Source organism: Drosophila ficusphila, unplaced genomic scaffold (genome assembly GCF_018152265.1).
Source record: "Drosophila ficusphila isolate 14025-0441.05 unplaced genomic scaffold, ASM1815226v1 contig_636, whole genome shotgun sequence".
In the NCBI taxonomy this organism is placed as follows: Eukaryota; Metazoa; Arthropoda; class Insecta; order Diptera; family Drosophilidae; genus Drosophila; species Drosophila ficusphila.
In genome coordinates this window covers 152,625-170,732 of record NW_025064569.1, presented here as the reverse complement: position 1 = coordinate 170,732, position 18,108 = coordinate 152,625, and the positions used below count along the sequence as shown (strand labels likewise).

The 18,108-nt window shown below is 42.4% G+C and overlaps 1 protein-coding gene across 1 annotated transcript; it reads left to right on the top strand.

The window, feature by feature from the left end:
• Positions 1-361: 361 nt before the first annotated feature.
• LOC108088099 (protein dissatisfaction) lies at positions 362-18,082 on the top strand. Its single transcript, XM_017185753.2, has 5 exons — positions 362-474; positions 4,659-4,742; positions 4,799-4,960; positions 14,498-15,864; positions 16,583-18,082. Exons 1-5 carry the CDS (start codon positions 465-467, stop codon positions 17,063-17,065), a joined length of 2,106 nt encoding a protein of 701 aa, XP_017041242.1. The 5' UTR covers positions 362-464; the 3' UTR covers positions 17,066-18,082.
• Positions 18,083-18,108: the final 26 nt, after the last annotated feature.

Genomic DNA, 18,108 nt, shown 5'->3' with positions numbered 1-18,108 from the left:
GCTTGTGGCTTTGTACCAGGCGGAGGCGGAGGCGGAGGTGGTAGTGGGGGTGGGAGTGGGTGTGCGGGTGGTAACTGCCTTTGGCTTGGCTCGCCCTCCTGTCAAATTGACTGCAAAAAAGGACCTCTCCTTGGCAGCTTCACTTTCGTAATTGGCGGTCTGTTCGCTGCTGGCTCTGCCAGCCTTAGCTTCCCGTTTCATTCGCAGTTGGTCCGTCAGCCCAGGCGATCCGTTTTCGCAATTGCATTGCTCCCGCAGCAGGTTTCAGGCTCCAGCGGCAGCAATTCGCGTCGGGATTTGAAAACATTTCACTGAGGACGAAGTGACATTGTGCTCTGGTGACACGAAAAGTTCTGACTAAATCGCCGCAGTCGATTACTCTTTCAAATTTTAAGTGCGCTGTGCGGAACGTAAATCTAAGCAAACTGGATACATTAGGGTTCAAATATTTCCATCAACGGAAAATGGGCACAGGTAACGGAAAGCGCCGGTGTTTTTGATAACCTACCTCAAAGGATCACTGTGCTTTTATACTTCTTTAAGGGGTTATATCCAGTTGAGATTTTGAAAAAATCGAATTTTTATTTTGCCTATTTTGAATGTACATATGTATATTTAAGAATATTGTCTGAAAATTTCAAAGTATTCCGGTAAATAGTTTTGTAATAATGAGTATACAGTAGAATCCTGTTATAACGAGTCCGCTTATAGTGTCCGTCCGGGTATTGCGACGAAAACTCGATGGCTTGATTGGTCCCCAGACAGACTTATACACTAATATCCTTTTGCTTAGTGCGTCTTCCGGGTATAACGACGAAAACTCGTCGGTCCCTTGAAAGTCGCTATAAGCGGATTCTACTGTATTTTTAAAGACGTCGCCGAAGTAGTTCAACTAGTAGCCTACATTTTAAATGCGTTTTTCTCGAAACTATGTTTTCAAAGTCGGTGAGGAAAATTTCTCCGAGACGGCTTGACAGACGGACTTGAAATTCTTAGATATTTTTTTCAGGTAATGACGCGGGGAATTCTGGCTCCGATAAAAATCTAGATTTTTTAGTCACTTCAAAGTTTAAATTGTTGTGCCAAAAACGAAGTTTTATGTTTGTGAAGCCGCCATTTTGTCTAAAATCAAAATTGTGAAAATTCCCCGTATCAATGCCAGTATTTGTCTATTCTTTACGTAATCCCTTTGGTTTTTTGTATTTCTGATAATTTGGATCAGAGATATCTTCCTCACCGCAAAACCCCTCTATGAAGTGGGCCCTCAGGAAATCCTCTACAAGATGAACGGAATCCATTTTTTTTTTTTGAAAATGTATTCTGAAAAAATTATCTAACTTTTCACATATAACACGTATATATAGGTACAATAATAAGCCTCTCCAGAAATAATTACCAAAAAAGCCTATTTTTTCGGGTTTGCAACTGGATATAACCCCTTAAGTGGTCCTTTTATTGAGTGTGTGTGTTTGAGTGATCTCGACATGATCCAACAATTAATGCTGCCACCATCTTATGATTCTCGGTGTGGCTATGGTTAAAAATTTCGCACGATCAATAGCATTAAACCTTTAAGACTTTACAATATTAGTTTTATTATTTTGACACCTTAAAAGTTTGAAGACCCTAAATAGCCGGTTCAAACTTGAAAGTTCACTTTTGGCCTGTACCTACCTTCGCTGTTTCCAAATATTTGTAAGAATTAGGGTAATGTAAACATACAAAATTTGTAGGAGTTTATTTATTTGAATTTTTTCTAAACCGATTTGTGCAGTACCAATGGTCAAGAAAACAACTTAATCGGATTCTACTTGCAACTTAGTTCGCTTTTAGTTATTTTTCCATTTTCCAACTAGTCTCTTGAGTTTTTCCGATATTTAGATAACCTAAAGCCCTTACGCCGATAATGCAAAACTCTCACGTTTTGCCAACAACCCAGAGGCCTTTTGCCTATCTAAACATGTCCGAGATTTCCATAAAAAATCAGAAAGCATATTTTATACGTGGTTAATATCAAGACATAACCCTTATACCCGCCAACTAAAACAAAAAGGGGTCCGAAAGTAAAAAGTGATGGCATAAACAAACAGAAATATGTAAAATCAACAATTCCAAATTTTAAAAAAGAAAACAAAGAGCGGGAAAAGGTCCGCCGAAGGTGTCAGAGGGCCTTCAGATTCCGATTCCGATGCAACCCCAGAAAAAGAGGACACGCCCGGCCACTCGAGAGGTGTTAACACGCTGCGGACAATAGCCGGTGCGCAGGGTGTGAAAATTGGCAACACGCGCCAGCCAAACTCCGACCCAAATCCAAAACCGACAGAACTCCACCAGCGACAATATGTCAAATGTCACAGGACAAAGGACCACAACAAAGGGCGAGCGTTTTATTTTGACAAGTGCCGAGTGCTGAACTTAATTTGCGAAGCGTGCCAGCCAAAGGGCTTTTCTCCTGCTCACACACATTCGGGGTGGGACGGCGATTGGGCCATTTTCACAAGCTAATCCGCGACAAACACACTCGAAGCAGCGCCACAAAGTAGGCAACTTCTCTTGGGCGTGACTCGCAGTTTTGCTTAGGGCGAACGAGCTGAAACGAAGGATTAGTACTTAATAAAAGTTAAATATGCCAATGATTAAATGCACTTACTTGCACGGACCTTAACGGTGGGTTCTCATTTTTCAAACATTTACTGACTACTAAAGTTGTTAAATAAGTGATGGAAAGTCCTATTAAAAACCTATATAAAATAAAAAAGGTAGACCGGCGGAAGCTTATATAACCCGAATCTAGTAACACGATTTGTTCCTTTTGTTAGTAAGAAGTTTAGAATGTCAACAACAAGTTGAGTATATTACTTCCCAAGTTAACTCGTATTTTTAGTTACTTTTCTTTTTTCTTTCATGGTATAATATTTATTTTTAATGTATAATTGCTTAATTTTAAGACGAGTGCATTAATGTTTATTAACATCCAAATTATCAAAATTTTTCTAATTTTCTATAATTTTTCTGTTTACTCAATTGGCACCAGTATGATATTGTCTTCCGATTTTATTAATAATAATAGTTCAAGAATCGTGCAGATAGAAATAAAAACGACGACGTTATAATTCAGGCTTCGTTCAGGCTTTTTTTGTTTCTTTTCTATGGAAGCTATATGATATTCTCGTCCGATCCGAGCAGTTCCGACAAGTACTACCAACATATACCAAAAACAATTTTCAAATTTACGGAAAATTTGACTTAACTAAAGAGTATAGTGTACCTATTTCCAACGTTGTAAGGATCGGACTAACAATACAAACAAACCTTGTTGTTACTGAATTTTTATGATTATAATTATTTTATAGATTTTAGTTATAACTACAAGAGTATTCACGATTCGGCTCGCCAAAGCTAGGTTATTTGCTTGTTAAGTTACATGAGTGACATGAAAACTCGGCGAAAGAAGTTTAATATTTTCCAAAGCCTTGAAGGCATGCTTATTAGTCTCTTGGACGGGAACCTTGCTGTCTATATAGACGCTGAGACGTTAAAAAGATTTCATGCATATTGAAAAGGGTATCTGATTAACGAATACCTAATATTCGAGGCACTTGACTGTTTTACAATTTAATAAGTATAAACTAAAAACCGTGTTGCCAAAATCAAAAAGAATAGAGTCTTATATTATATAACGACTTCCCATGCGGCGATGATCCTAAACATGAAAAAACAACTAAGTCCGTGCAGGCACAAAAAAAAAAAACACCGGTAGCACTCCGGGAGTGCCGGCAGAAGTGAAAACTTCAATATTAACGTTGTGTTTAATTATAAGTATAAAAGTACTATCATTTATGAGAGAGGTAGATTACAATGTTTATTTATTGCGCTATCGTACACAAATATGGCAATTTATATGTTGTTATTTATAATATTATATCGTTATTTATATATTACATTAAATTTTATCTCTCAGAAAAATCAACTTCCATCGATAATTTCGACGACTTTTACACCATCGTTATTATCAGAATCATCATCGTAAATTTTTACAACTGATACAATTGGTTTATGATAACTGAAGTAAGAAACAAACAGTTTTGATTCGAACCTATTTAAGTGTAAGTACAAGGTAGTCTCGTCGTCTTTTTTTCCCCCTATTGGGCACTACAATGAGTGCGAGTGAAAGGGTGTTTTCCCGTAAGTGCGAAAGAAACAGAAGAATATGATGTCGTTTTACCCTTATTCTGTGCACGGGGTTTAAAAAGGACTGTTATATGACCATGAGTATTAATTTTTCCGAAATTTTCGGTTTTTACACAAAAAATCATCCACGGACAACCTCTCACTTCGAAATCCGGAGCGCATAGGGGGAAAAAACACGAGAGATTTTGCAGCCGACGAGACTACCTTACATAATTCTACCATAGACTCAGGCACGGTAGAAAGAGTGGGAGATACTAGTTCCTCTCCCTTCCCCTCGATCTTACGCTTTTTCGATCAGTATAACGGGACCCTGACGCGAGTTTGAATGTTTTTACCCTGCTCAGCGCCGCTAAAGAAGTTTTCACTTCAAAAATTAATTAATATTTTAAATGCTGTAATTGATCCGTTAATGTAAACATTTTGGCCATGCAATTTAATACAATTATATTCTTTGGTATCTTTTAAAGCGGGCGATCGCCTGTTAGATATTCCCTGCAAGGTGTGTGGCGATCGGAGCTCCGGCAAGCACTATGGAATCTACAGCTGCGATGGTGAGTCCGAGAATGGATTAATTATCAGAGGTGTAAGCTCAACTAATACCTTTCAGGCTGCTCGGGCTTCTTCAAGCGGAGCATCCATCGAAATCGGATTTACACCTGTAAGGCCACCGGCGATCTCAAGGGTCGATGTCCTGTGGACAAGACCCATCGCAACCAGTGTCGCGCGTGTCGCCTGGCCAAATGCTTTCAGTCGGCCATGAACAAGGATGGTAAGTAGCACACTGAAATCACCCCATTCCCCACAGCTCCGCCAACTCCGCAGTTGTTTCCTGGCCCACAAGTATTGTTTTACTTTCCAAGTACACTTAATTATGCAGCAAATTAGCTCAACAATCCTGTTTTCGCCAAGGTTTTTGGGCATGATTTACATTAAACTCGAAAACCAAAATGCCGCCGGCTGCCTCCTTTATTGAAACTCAGATCAGGTTGGGGAAAGCGCCACTTGAGTTTTGGCTGAATTTGTCATTAAGCTGATTATAAATTATGCGAGCCCCAATCCTGTGGTTGTGCCTTCGGGGCAAAAGACTTAATGGGGAGAAGTGTTGAAACTGATTTTTATGGGCAACACGAAAAAAAAATTTGGTGGAATTGTTTTAAATTTTAAAAGAAGTAGACTTTGAAAAGATTTTTTGTAATAATTTCTGTAATTTGCACAAAAAACACCAGCTTTTCATTCTAAATGGAAAAACATGTCTATTGTTGTGCAACTCAAGAAATTAAAACTCTTGGTAAGTTTTTAACCAGGGACAGAAATAAGACAAATTTATATTTAAAAATCAAATATAGTAGATATAATATTTTAAAAGTAAAAAATAAAACATTTTTGTTGTTATTTAAAAAAGGAAATTAAACAGATTAAACAGTTCTATTATTTTATAAGAACAAAACAGTTTTTGCTGCACATCTTTAAGCTACAAAGATATTTCAGATACATTTTTTATACGCTATAATTAGAATTTTAAATATATATGTATATTGGTTTCTTATTAAGTACAGCTTGTTTTAAAATTCAGCAGCAATAACCATCGATAAACAAATTTGAATATCGAACAAGGGAGCCCATCCAGCCGGTAATCGGTAATCGGATAGCCATAATCAAACCGAATACACAGATCAACGCAACAATGCTAGCTTTAAAGCTCTTAAGCCAACATTAAATGTAGCATAAAAACACATAATAGCGACGGGCATTCTCGATATCAACTGTGGGGGGTTGCGGCTTTAGCCGACTACGACTACATCCAGGAGCCAAACTCATCCCACAGCTGCCGGCTTTCGATTCAGTGTTCAGCATTCGGCATTCGGCATTCAGAAGCTACCATTGATGGGTTCACTGCACAGAAGAGCCGGGACAGAAACAAGGGACAAGAGCAGCGTGAGAATCGCTGCAGATTTTCTCACACGCAAGGGCCACTCTTTTGGGGTGGGGCACTGGGGAGAGGGTCGATTGACAATGTGCACTTAATAGCGGATTACACGCATTATCCGTTCGCTGAAAATGCGACTAAAATGTATTGACAATCAAGTGATGATGCCCAAAGCTCGAACTTAGACGTCAGTCAACCCAAGGACCTTTACAGCGATGGTGGCTTGTAGACCGTAATGATGGACGCTAGAAAAGGGAGAGTCCATGTACATCTAGCCACCGCCAAAGTGTTAGCCACGAAAAGGACCTCCGCCCTCCAAAAAACAACAAAAACAGCACTACTTCGAAATACCCGTTGCTCAACCTGCCATTCGCAACACGATTCAAACTCATAAAAATTAACAGATTTATTGAAAAAAAAAAACGTTAAAAACAAACAATTTTTTTTGTGTTCATAATTAGCGCTTTAATCCACGTGGTTTATTCCACTTTGTTAGATCCTTAGTTACAAAGTTCTCGCCGATTAACCGCACAAAAATCAATACGAATATATCCTCCAGCTGCGGTAGTAACTTTTTAACCAATATTTACCTTGACCTGATGGGTCTTTTACAATATATGTTATATTTCGTTTTGAATGGGTGTGTTAATTTTAAAATGTAGTTTCGTTTTATTTGGTTTATTCAAAATAATTATATGAACATTTATATATTTGTCTTTTATTTATTATACCCCTACAGAGCAAAGGTATTTATAATTTTAGTCAGAAGCTATATGATATAATCGTATAATTCTTATGAAATTTAATTCGAAATTCGAGAGTCATTAGAAAACTCTATATTCCAAAAATTATGCTTGTCTGAAAAAACAACGATGTTATCTTTGTTTCCGTTAATGCTATATAGATTTTGAATCTTTCTTATGCCAGCCATATGATATAGTTGTCCGATGTTTATGAATTTTTTTTTATAATCCAATGTTGTTTGGCCTTTATGTATTTGGTTCGACATATTTAATGGTTGCAATGGAATATAAGCTCCGTTTTGCCGAAGCTAGCTTCCTTTCTTGTTTTTTATAATTTCTGTGCTATTATCTTTTCCTAAACGAGTTAGTAGATTATATTTTAATCTATTATTCAATTTATTATTTATTTTATTTTGGAATTGTCAGAATGCCTGTTAATCTAAGCACTTACCAAATTTGTTAAGTAGACGCGTGCCCTGAAATCAACAGAGAAATTAGCTACACATTTTGTTTTACGCCAACCCCACATGTCAGTATTTGTTTAGCCCAAACAACACTTGAAACCAGCAAATTAGCTTAAAAAAGTGTGAAAAGGGCTTCTATAATCTAAAGTTGAAATGTAGTTGAAGGGAGGACTAACAAAGAATTGAATTGGCCATTCCCAGCTATACGCTTCATGGCTTTTTTATTTTTAAACCCCAGTGCGAGACACCCACCAAAATTCCCGGGTGCCTGGGATAAAACACAAAAATGGCAGGGATGTGAGAGTGGTATGAGCTGTACATGTTCCTTAAATTCCTTGTGATATTTTCTTAGTTTGCCGCTACAAAGCCCCATGTTAGGCTGCCTTTTTGGGGTTTTTCTTGGCTGGTTGCCTCAAATAAACAACAAACACACTTGGACGCCAAACAATTCACACATCTTCCGCAAACCCCACACCATTCTGCCTTCCCACCCACCCCATTCAAACCCCCGGAAAAACGCTCCGCCCCAACGCCATTGTAGTTTTCGCAGACAAAATGCTTCTGTGTTTACAGCAAAAAGCAAAAAAGCCACAAAAATCGTTCAAGGCACGTTTGTGTAACCTTTTGTGAGTTTGGGCCAGAGGGTCATGCGAGTGGGAAAGTCGTTGGGGGCCGCTGGAGCTGATTACATTTGTTGGGATTTCGCCGAGCAAAATGAGTTACGGCTAAGGTTAGTGGTTCTTAGTTTGTCTTTCTGCTGTTAAGTTTATATTTTATTTTATTTGGGTGTTGTTTCGATTTTTAGAAAGGTTAAAAAAGATATTGCCAAGACAAAATGAGTTATGTTGTAAATGCTGTTATAGCAAAAGCTTAACTTTAATAAGATCATTTACTAAGCCCCCTACTTTTTAAAAATTCGTATGAACTTGAGTACGGTGGTGAATAAATGTCTATTTATTTAAAACAATCGACCCTAGCCGATTCACTTTCGTTCGTAAGGGAGAGCTATAACGTCCCAACATTTCTTATACATTTTCCAACATACTCCCTACCTTAAAAAAAAATGTTTGCCAGTAGAATGTTTTTCTACTAAATCTCATCTTGTAAATAACTGTGAAATAGAAAACTTGCACTGCGAGGGGATCACTAGAATGCGCTATTCCCTAAGTCCAAGTATTATAATTACCAGGCCCAACTGCTATTTTTTTGCTTGCATGATTTGAGACAGTTTTTTTGTTTACTGTACCACGTTGGGATATAATGACTAGCTTCACTAATCCGTCTTCGACTAAATGGCAGTATTCTCATTGACCAATAAGCACGCCACGGCACTTTAGAGCTGACAAATAAGTTATTATGGGAAAAAATGACAGGCGTCGCACGTTTCGTTGTTAAAGTTACGCCCTCCATGCTGCTGACAGAATTACAAATGTTGGCCACTTTTCTATGCTAATATCCTGAGGAGGGTACGAATTGGAGAATTGAGGGAAAATAAAAGAAGACGACAAAAGCTCTCCTTACAAATTATGTTGCCACTTGTCACATTTAATGGTATTTGCATTTGTATACACCAAAGTGTCAGCATCATCAACACGCATACTACACGTAGCAGCCTCCTTTCCATAACCGTCCTTACTTTCTTTTCTTTGCAAATATTTACGCGGCGATTTAAGCGGATTTCTCATTTTGAGTGATTTGTGTCCCTTCCTGAATCCCGTTCTTTAAAAACGCCTTTCAGTCGACGATTGTAAAGTGAGGGTGCTATAATGATGGGGTCATTATTCCCCTGGGTGCGTGATGAGCCGATCAGTGGTATGAAATGGAGCTCACAATCGCCTCGAAAAATTGTCCAATCGGAGGCACTTAGAAATATAAAGTTATAACTTAACTGTTATTATAGTTCATCAAACCATTACAATTGCAAAATTAGAATGAAATTTATAATATGTGAATTTATAAAAACAGATTTTCTCGCGCTTCAATGAAGGCATTTAGCTTAAATTGACAATGGGCATTTGCAGCTGATGAAGAAATGAAAACAACACTCCTACTTAGAACATTACTTTTTTTAAGTAGCTGAGTGGTATCCATTCTTACATCTTACAGTTATAATTGTTTCGAGACGCAACTCACTCCGGTATTTATTTGTCGGTTCTTGTGTACTAACCTTAACTCCAGCGCTTTGCAAGGCTGGAAGGCAATTCTTCCTCCTCCGTTTCTCTCTGTTTGTGGCAAGGATTGAACAAGGCAAGACGTTAAGACAAACAGAAGCAACAATCGCAAGCGGACAAGCTGAAAGCATCTCCAACGCTCAGCCGAGTGTAAACTTATCGAAAAGGACTGCGAAATGGAAGTTGTCTTAGTTTCAGTTCTGTTGTGACCGCACCTAGGAGTGTACATTGTACAAGTATATTGTTGCGTACTTCTAGGCTCTTAAGCCCTTTTGTCAACAGACTGTGGTTCCCCAGCCTGGCTTCATTTTCGGGCCAAGTCTGTGTTACTGGCTCGTGACGGTGTCAATGTAAATTTTTGTTGTTGTTGATGTCTATTCCGGAGACGACTTTTTGGCGCTGGCGCAAAAGGCAGACTCGGCTAATTTCATGACCACATTTTAACGTATTGATTTTTGCTGATGTTCATGCATAAACATTTCCACATCCATACAAAAGGCGTGCATGTATATGTGTGTACATATGTGCGTGTACAGAAATGTATGTGTCTGTATGTAACTTTGTGATATTTATTGTGCAGCCTTTAAGCCGTCAGGTTCGGTTGAGTTATCGTCGAACTCCCCCACATTACGTATACGCAATTTCATTTACACATGGCTGCAGGGCACAGAAAGCCATAGCGCAGGACACGCCCACACATGCAAATTCGCACGCACACACGCAAGTGCGCTGCGTGTTTTACTTAATTGACATTATAGCCTACTACGATATGTGCATACACTTTCGCCGGGGACTGTGCGACATGTAAATGCGCCTGGCTTGCACATGTCATGGACACGAACCACTCCACCCCCCCTGCCCATCCCCATCCACCCACACTACGCTGCCTGCACTGCAGTGTGGCAGTGTGCGTGGGTGAGTCAAAAGTGTCAGTGTCAACATTAAAAGCGGATTTAAAATCACTTACCCACTGGGCGAGCGCAGTTCGAATGAGAGTCAGAGGCGGAAAGCCGTTGGCCTCATCATGTTCTGCTTGGAATGGGCCGACTAAATGACTGGCGGATGCGGACAGGCGGAGATCCAAGTCGGGATCGGGGATCAAAAAAGAAACAGGAGTTATAACCTCTGGGTTGCTCTATAAATTGCATTCCTACATTTATATACCGTCGGCCTGATTTAAACTTTCGAAATCATCCTCACCACGAAGGTTTAACAGGTTCGCCAGTAAAACATATTTTTCGATCCTAGCACATGACATAGCTTTATCAGATCAGGGAATGGGCCAGCTATCTTATTGGAAAACTAAGCTAAATTAGTCTACAAGGTGTAAGATTCACCAAACATAGTTTTTAGACTATAAGTAAAGTTTTACCGAGATAGCTTTAAATTGAGAGACCTGTTTTCCTATAAACAATTAGACGGACGAACGGGTAAAATGATCTAGATTGACATAGACGGTGGCGCTGATAGAAAATGTGTAAATACTTTGGGGTCGGACGTGTTTCCTTCACTGTGTTGCAAATGTCTGACCGAAATTGCAAAAATCTCTCTAACGGTATAAATGGATAAAAGTGACACATATGCTCTTTAAAGTATAGATTTTACATTATCATCATATAGATAAGGTACAAATTTGGCCTTGCATCGAATCTTGATAATAATCCGAACAATGTTCCATTTCAGTTTTGCGTGAACAAGTAAGCAAACTTTCTAGGCAAGTATTTAGTTCTCATGAATATGAAATCCAATTAACAGTTGACTTATAAACTCTTACGGAAATCAAGGAGTTGCCACTTCGTCCCCCCCTCTAGGCAACCTCTTACTCCTCCGCTGGGAAGCACCTGGAGAATCTCTCAGGCTTTCCCGAAATGTGGAACAAAAAGTTACGCCCGCTAGCGAAAAAATTGCAATCCACAAATCTAATTAGCAACTCATTACGTGGATCGCACCCTTCTCCGCAGAGCAGGGAGCGAAACAAATGAAAAAAGGGCAACAGAGCGAACATATTGACCGATTTGCTGAAGTTAATCAATTAATTAGGGCGGTGCGGAAGGAAGCGGACCAGAAGTTCCGTTTCCGTGAAAGCAAAAACAATTATGTCAAAATACATGTATTCACAGGGTGCTGAGAAGGGAAGGAGCAGGGCGCAGACAAAGGCAGGACCGTCCTGATGCCAGGATGGGCAAAGAAAAACGCGCCGGAAAAATTAATGATAAGTGGCAGTGGAAAAGCGAGCTGTAACGCAGCTGCTCTGTTCCCACAGCATCACACGACCACGACGACTTCACGACGATACCACACGCAAAATCCCAAATGATGGTCATCATCAGCATCGTCGGGCTTGAAAGCGGCTAAGGGGCCGTGGAAAGGACGAAGAAAACCCTGCCGCCCATAAGCTGAAAAGCGCAACGCGTGCCCCTGAAATCGAAATAAATAAATCGGCGAGCTGTAATGAGCAGAGCCCTCGCTCTTCATGCGGGGCATCCAGTCGTCCCGTCCCGCCCGACAGATAATGTCGTAATCAAAATTTACCAAAAAGGAATACATCAAATTGCAATTGTTTTGCAGGCAAATTAAAAGTAAATAAGGCAACGTTTGCAAATTGCGAGATGGGGAGTGAAAGCCGTAACACTCAACCGAATCCCAAACCGAAACCGAAACGAAACCGAAGACCGAAGACCGAAATATAATAAAAAAGTATATAAACCGTGAAATTAGGAAAACACTTGAAGTGATTCGATGTGCCCCGAGATGGTGTCAGCAGGGGTGTTTCCGTAGACCCTGGATTTTGATTCGGCCAGGGGTTGCACGGACTAGCTGCGGAGTGCTTAATAGTCCATAATGACCACATTATGTCGGCTCTTGGGCTGCTCGAGCACCCAAACACCCACACAATTGTCGGGCAAACAAAGTAATAAGAATTGAGCAATTGTCGAGTAGTTAGCTGCGGTGATCCGTGAATGAAGTCTATTTGCGCAAGCAAGATAAGGGATAAAATACACAGATTTCTCAGATCAGACTTAATAACTTTTAAAATAACTTTAAAATAACAAATTAACATTTGAAAATATACTAACCGCTATGGCGGAAAAGACCAAAATGTATTTAACTATTATGCGTTCTCTTAAAAGTAAATATTGATAAAGAAATTAATCATCAAACAATATAGAATTAAATTTGTTCGGTTACCCGTAATAAATTATTTCGATATATTATATATTGGTGCACTCCATAACATACATAAAGCCAGTAATATGTTTATATTTTAAATATTCGGAATACTTAAGTGTTTGATATATTAACATGTTATTAATAGGTATATATACTTTATTTAATTTAAATAGAGCAAATAAAACCAAACAAGTTTGTTTTTTGGCAGCAAAATCATCATTTCTTTGATTTTGGAGGATAAAGATTCGACACTCTATTTTAGTGAAGTTATTCAAAAACAAATTTAGAGAAAAAATTTTTTTAAAGGTTTTCAGATCGTACTTACCTCCCCAACCACTGTTTAGTGGCTGAATGAGCAGTTGCCACTTCATCCAAGTGGGCTGACTCAAATCGCCTCCAGTTATTTTCTTGTTTTGTGTAAAAGGCAGACACGACTTGTGCATTTTCCATCTTCATAACTTAGAAGTGAATCAATTGTTACTTTTTGCTCATCAACTTACTTTCGTTCTTTTGCTCTTCGTTGCCTTTTAACCAAAGTTCTCTTCTAGGAAATCGCCATCGTCTTAGGGAAAAGTGTAGCTTAAACCAAAAGGACGTGAAAAATACAAATATTTTAAGATTCCCTGCCATGGCTGCTAATTTTGTTGCCTTTTTCACGCCTTTGTATGTCTGAACACGTTTGAAAAGAGAGGGGCTCGGATTCACAGGCAAAGGGTTAAGTTGAAGTTTGAGTTCCGCAGGGAGCGTTTTCAACTTTTCTTTCTTATTTTGCTGAACCACAATTTTTAAGTCCCGCTGGAAATTGGGTCTGAAGTTTGTGGAACCCGCAGCATAAAAATTTGATGAGTTTGGCATTTTCTTTAATTGAAATTTGTGATCTTTTGAAAGCTTTGAGACTTTTCCGGCTCTGGGTGGCGGCGTTTTTTCTAGTTTCACGAATCGATGGGCGGCAAGGAGGCGAGTTGGGGGCGAGGGTAAGGGCCTTCAAGTGACTGTAGTAATTTTACAGAGAGACGCACTCACATATGCGATTAACTGGGATTAAAATGTCACCCCTTTGCGCAGCGTCATGCCATCTCCAAGATACGCAGCTCCGCTATAGATACATTTAATTACAAACAAATAAAAGTCATGACAGCCACACACACATGCTGCGCCCCTCAACCCCCATTTTTTCGCTCGGGCTTAGCTCGAGGCATATGCAACAGTTCACACGCCCGAGGACAGTTCATCTATCCGCTACTCCGCATCTTTATAGGTCGTATCTCTGCATCTCGGCATTCAAATAATCGGTTTATTATTTCGACCCTCTTGTCCCTCACCTCTGACCCAAATCGTGGAGAGCCCAAACTTAGGACCGCGCCAAAAAACCTTTTGCCAAAAAGTTTCCAGGTTTCAAGGGAGTCGAGGGAAAGAAGAAGAAAGAAAAGCTAAGAGAATCTCCGAAATTAACTTTATTTATTTAACTACTTAGAGGCAGATTATCGCAATTACACACTTGAAGAGATTTTATGCAAACCTGATTGGTCCCCCGGATACAAAGGGAAAATGGAGTTCAAACAATCTTGTAAACGCTAAAGATCAAATATTATTTTTCAGTATTATTTTGTATATTACCTAGAACTCCACCACTTTTGAAGTTTATCTCAGGGAGAGGAAAGATTATCTCATTATTAACAACTCGGAAGGATGTGTAAAAATATCCACTCTTTAACACCAACTCAGAATTAAAAGTTTTGAGGGTTACGAAATTCCGGGCTCACAAATTTAAACGAAAAAAACCACAAAACAACTTACTAAACCAGATTCCCAACCGTTCTCCTTCCTCAGCTGTGCAACACGAGCGCGGTCCTCGGAAGCCAAAGCTGCACCCGCAACTGCACCACCACCACCACCACGCTGCGGCGGCTGCAGCGGCTGCCCACCACGCAGCAGCGGCGCACCACCACCACCACCACCACCACCACGCCCACGCCCACGCAGCGGCCGCCCACCATGCAGCGGTGGCCGCGGCGGCGTCGGCGGGCCTGCACCACCACCACCACGGCGGCCACCTCCCCGACTCCCTGGTGACGAACGTCTCGGCCTCGTTCAACTACACGCAGCACATCTCCACGCACCCGCCCGCGGCGGGAGTGCCTCCCGGTGGCTTCCACATGGCCTCGGGTGGCCAGCAGCCGGGAGGGGCCGCCCCGAGTGGGCACCTCCACCACCCGGGAGCCGGCGGACACCAGCAGCAGCACGCCACGGCCTTCCACCACCCGGCGCATCCCGGACACCCGCTGGCCGCACCACATGGCGGCCTGGTCAGCAACGCGAGTGGCACCGCCAGCTCCATCTCGAGCTCGGGATCCGCCGTCGGTGGCGCCGCACTGCCCTTCCCCCCGCACCTGCTGCACCACAACCTGATCGCGGAGGCGGCCAGCAAGCTCCCGGGCATCACCGCCACCGCCGTGGCCGCCGTGGTCTCCTCCACTAGCACGCCGTACTCCTCGGCGGCGCAGGCGGCGTCGCCCGGCAGCAACAACCACAACTACTCCTCGCCCTCGCCCAGCAACTCGGTTCAGTCGATCTCGAGCATCGGATCGCGGAGCGGCGCCGGCGAGGAGGGCCTCAGCCTGGGCAGCGAGAGTCCGCGGGTCAACGTCGAGACGGAGACGCCCTCGCCCTCTGCCTCGCCGCCTTTGAGTGCCGGCAGCATTTCGCCGGCCCCCACGCTGACCACCTCCTCGGGGTCCCCGCAGCCCCGCCAGACGTCGCGGCACAGCCTCAGCGAGGCCACCACGCCCCCCAGCACCGCCTCCCTGCTGATCCGCGCCAACAACAACAACCACGGCGAGCACGGGGACCACGGAGAGCACGGGAAACAGGCCAGCTTCACGTCCGGATCGCCGACGCCGACCACGCCCACTCCGCCGCCCCCGCGGGCGGTAGGAGGCGGATCCTGCCCCGGGGCGACGGCCTCCAGCGGGTTCCTGGAGCTGCTGCTCAGCCCGGACAAGTGCCAGGAGCTCATCCAGTACCAGGTGCAGCACAACACGCTGCTCTTCCCGCAGCAGCTGCTCGACTCGCGGCTGCTCTCCTGGGAGATGCTGCAGGAGACGACGGCGCGCCTGCTCTTCATGGCGGTGCGCTGGGTCAAGTGCCTCATGCCCTTCCAGACGCTCTCCAAGAACGACCAGCACCTGCTTCTCCAGGTGAGGACTATGGCCACGCCATCCCGGTTAACCCCCAGACATCTACAGTCGAACTCACAAAACTCGAACAAACCAAACTTTGACTGATCATTTTTGAAGTACGAACGTTGTGTGCTTTTCAACATCTTCCTGGAACTTAGAACTGATTTTATTACGACAACTAAATTGATTTAATTATGCAAAGTACAAAATATTGTTGTAATTATTAGGAGCCTGAGAAACTTAAAGTACAATCTACTTGAAGAAATAGTATTAAATGCTGTTTAGCATTTATGAAGTTGATCTCTTTTGAGTTTTGATAACTTCGACTTGAAGATGACTTTGAATTTATAAACGAAAACATGATTTTTATCTTTCGTTGTGTTTTTCTTTTAAGCTTAGGATCTAAAAAAATAATACATATGCGGATAAAATGTTGTTAGTTATTGATTCCCTGACTGTAACTAACAAAAACATAAACACACACCAAGAAAACTTTTACTTGCAGTAAATGAGATTTTGATTTCGATTATTAAAATACAAAAAACAAAAGAAACTTATAAAACCAATGAACAGTAACCACTTCGTTAAGGCATTGCATTTACTAAAGCACCATAAAGTAACATCCAGTAACTTTTGCTTAATCCAATCAACACTTTCGGCCCAAAAACGTTTGTCGGAGCATTGTTTGGTTTTCTTAGTACTTATAGAACGTTTCTCTAAAATGGTGTTCTTGCAGGAGTCCTGGAAGGAGCTCTTCTTGCTCAACCTGGCGCAGTGGACCATTCCCCTGGACCTGACGCCCATCCTCGACTCGCCGCTCATCCGGGAGCGGGTGCTGCAGGACGAGGCCACGCAGACGGAGATGAAGACGATCCAGGAGATACTCTGCCGCTTCCGCCAGATCACTCCCGACGGCAGCGAGGTGGGCTGCATGAAGGCCATCGCGCTGTTCGCCCCGGAGACCGCCGGCCTGTGCGATGTGCAGCCGGTGGAGATGCTGCAGGACCAGGCGCAGTGCATCCTCTCGGACCACGTGCGGCTGCGCTACCCCCGCCAGGCGACCCGCTTCGGGAGGCTGCTGCTCCTGCTGCCCTCGCTGCGCACCATCCGGGCGGCCACCATCGAGGCGCTCTTCTTCAAGGAGACCATCGGCAACGTGCCCATTGCCCGGCTGCTGCGCGACATGTACACCATGGAGCCGGCCCAGGTGGACAAGTGAGGCGGTGCATGGCGGTGATGGGACCCGGATGGCCACCCTGACAGTAATCAAAACGCACTCCGCAGCCTCTAAGCGGCATCGGTCGTTGCCACCTGCGAAAATATTTGTATTCGAGTGCGACCCAAAAAGTATTCAGATTCCCCGCGAACGGAAATGCCAAATGCCAAAAACTGGCCAACTCGCCCGGACAGCAGCTGCAGATGCGACAGTTCGCAGGGAGCCATGTAATAGATATGTATAAGCTCGGTCCTCCCTTCGAGGGGGAGGGGGCTGGCCACGCCCCCCGCAACCGCCCCTCCCACGCCTTGATTTATCGTCAGCAATGCGTCGCGCTCTCTTTACTTTCGTTTCATTTTCTAACATTTTTATTCTTATTTTATTTCATCTTTTTGCCCGGATTTTTCTTTTTGACTGCCTGGGCGGCGCTCTTTATTTATCTTTCATTCGACGTTTTGTCGTCGCTGTTCTAAAAATTCCCCATGTTATTTCAACCTGGCAAGGACCACCATTTCCCATTCCCAGTCCCATTTCCATGTCCATGTCCATGTCCTTACTTACAAATCACTCAAATGCCAGATATACGTACTATACCGAATTCGTTGTCGCACAATTGTTAACCTTTTTTCGCGCTTTAGCTTTGAAATACCCTCTAATATTTGCCAAGTGCGATTTAAGCTTGTTCCTTTTTAGACCTAATTGAATCAATATTTTCTGCTTTACCAATGGAGTTAAAGCGAAAAACTTGTTAGGCCTTAAAAATTAAATTATTAACTAGGAAAATGCTACGGTTTTGATTTGGCTATACTAGAGGGTATTTCAAATCGAAGGTAATACGACCACCCTTTATTTACGAGCCTTTTGCTATACCTTTCTACCTTCTCCTTAGTTTTCCTTTTTTTCCTATGGGGTAACATTCCGGATAACGCGTTTAGAAATCGTGAAAATGAAAAAACAACTTTGCCGCAGGTCAAACGACCAAATTTATGTTGCATGTTATGCCTTACTGTTACTGTTGGCTCGTTGAATGGCCCTCCGGCTTGGTG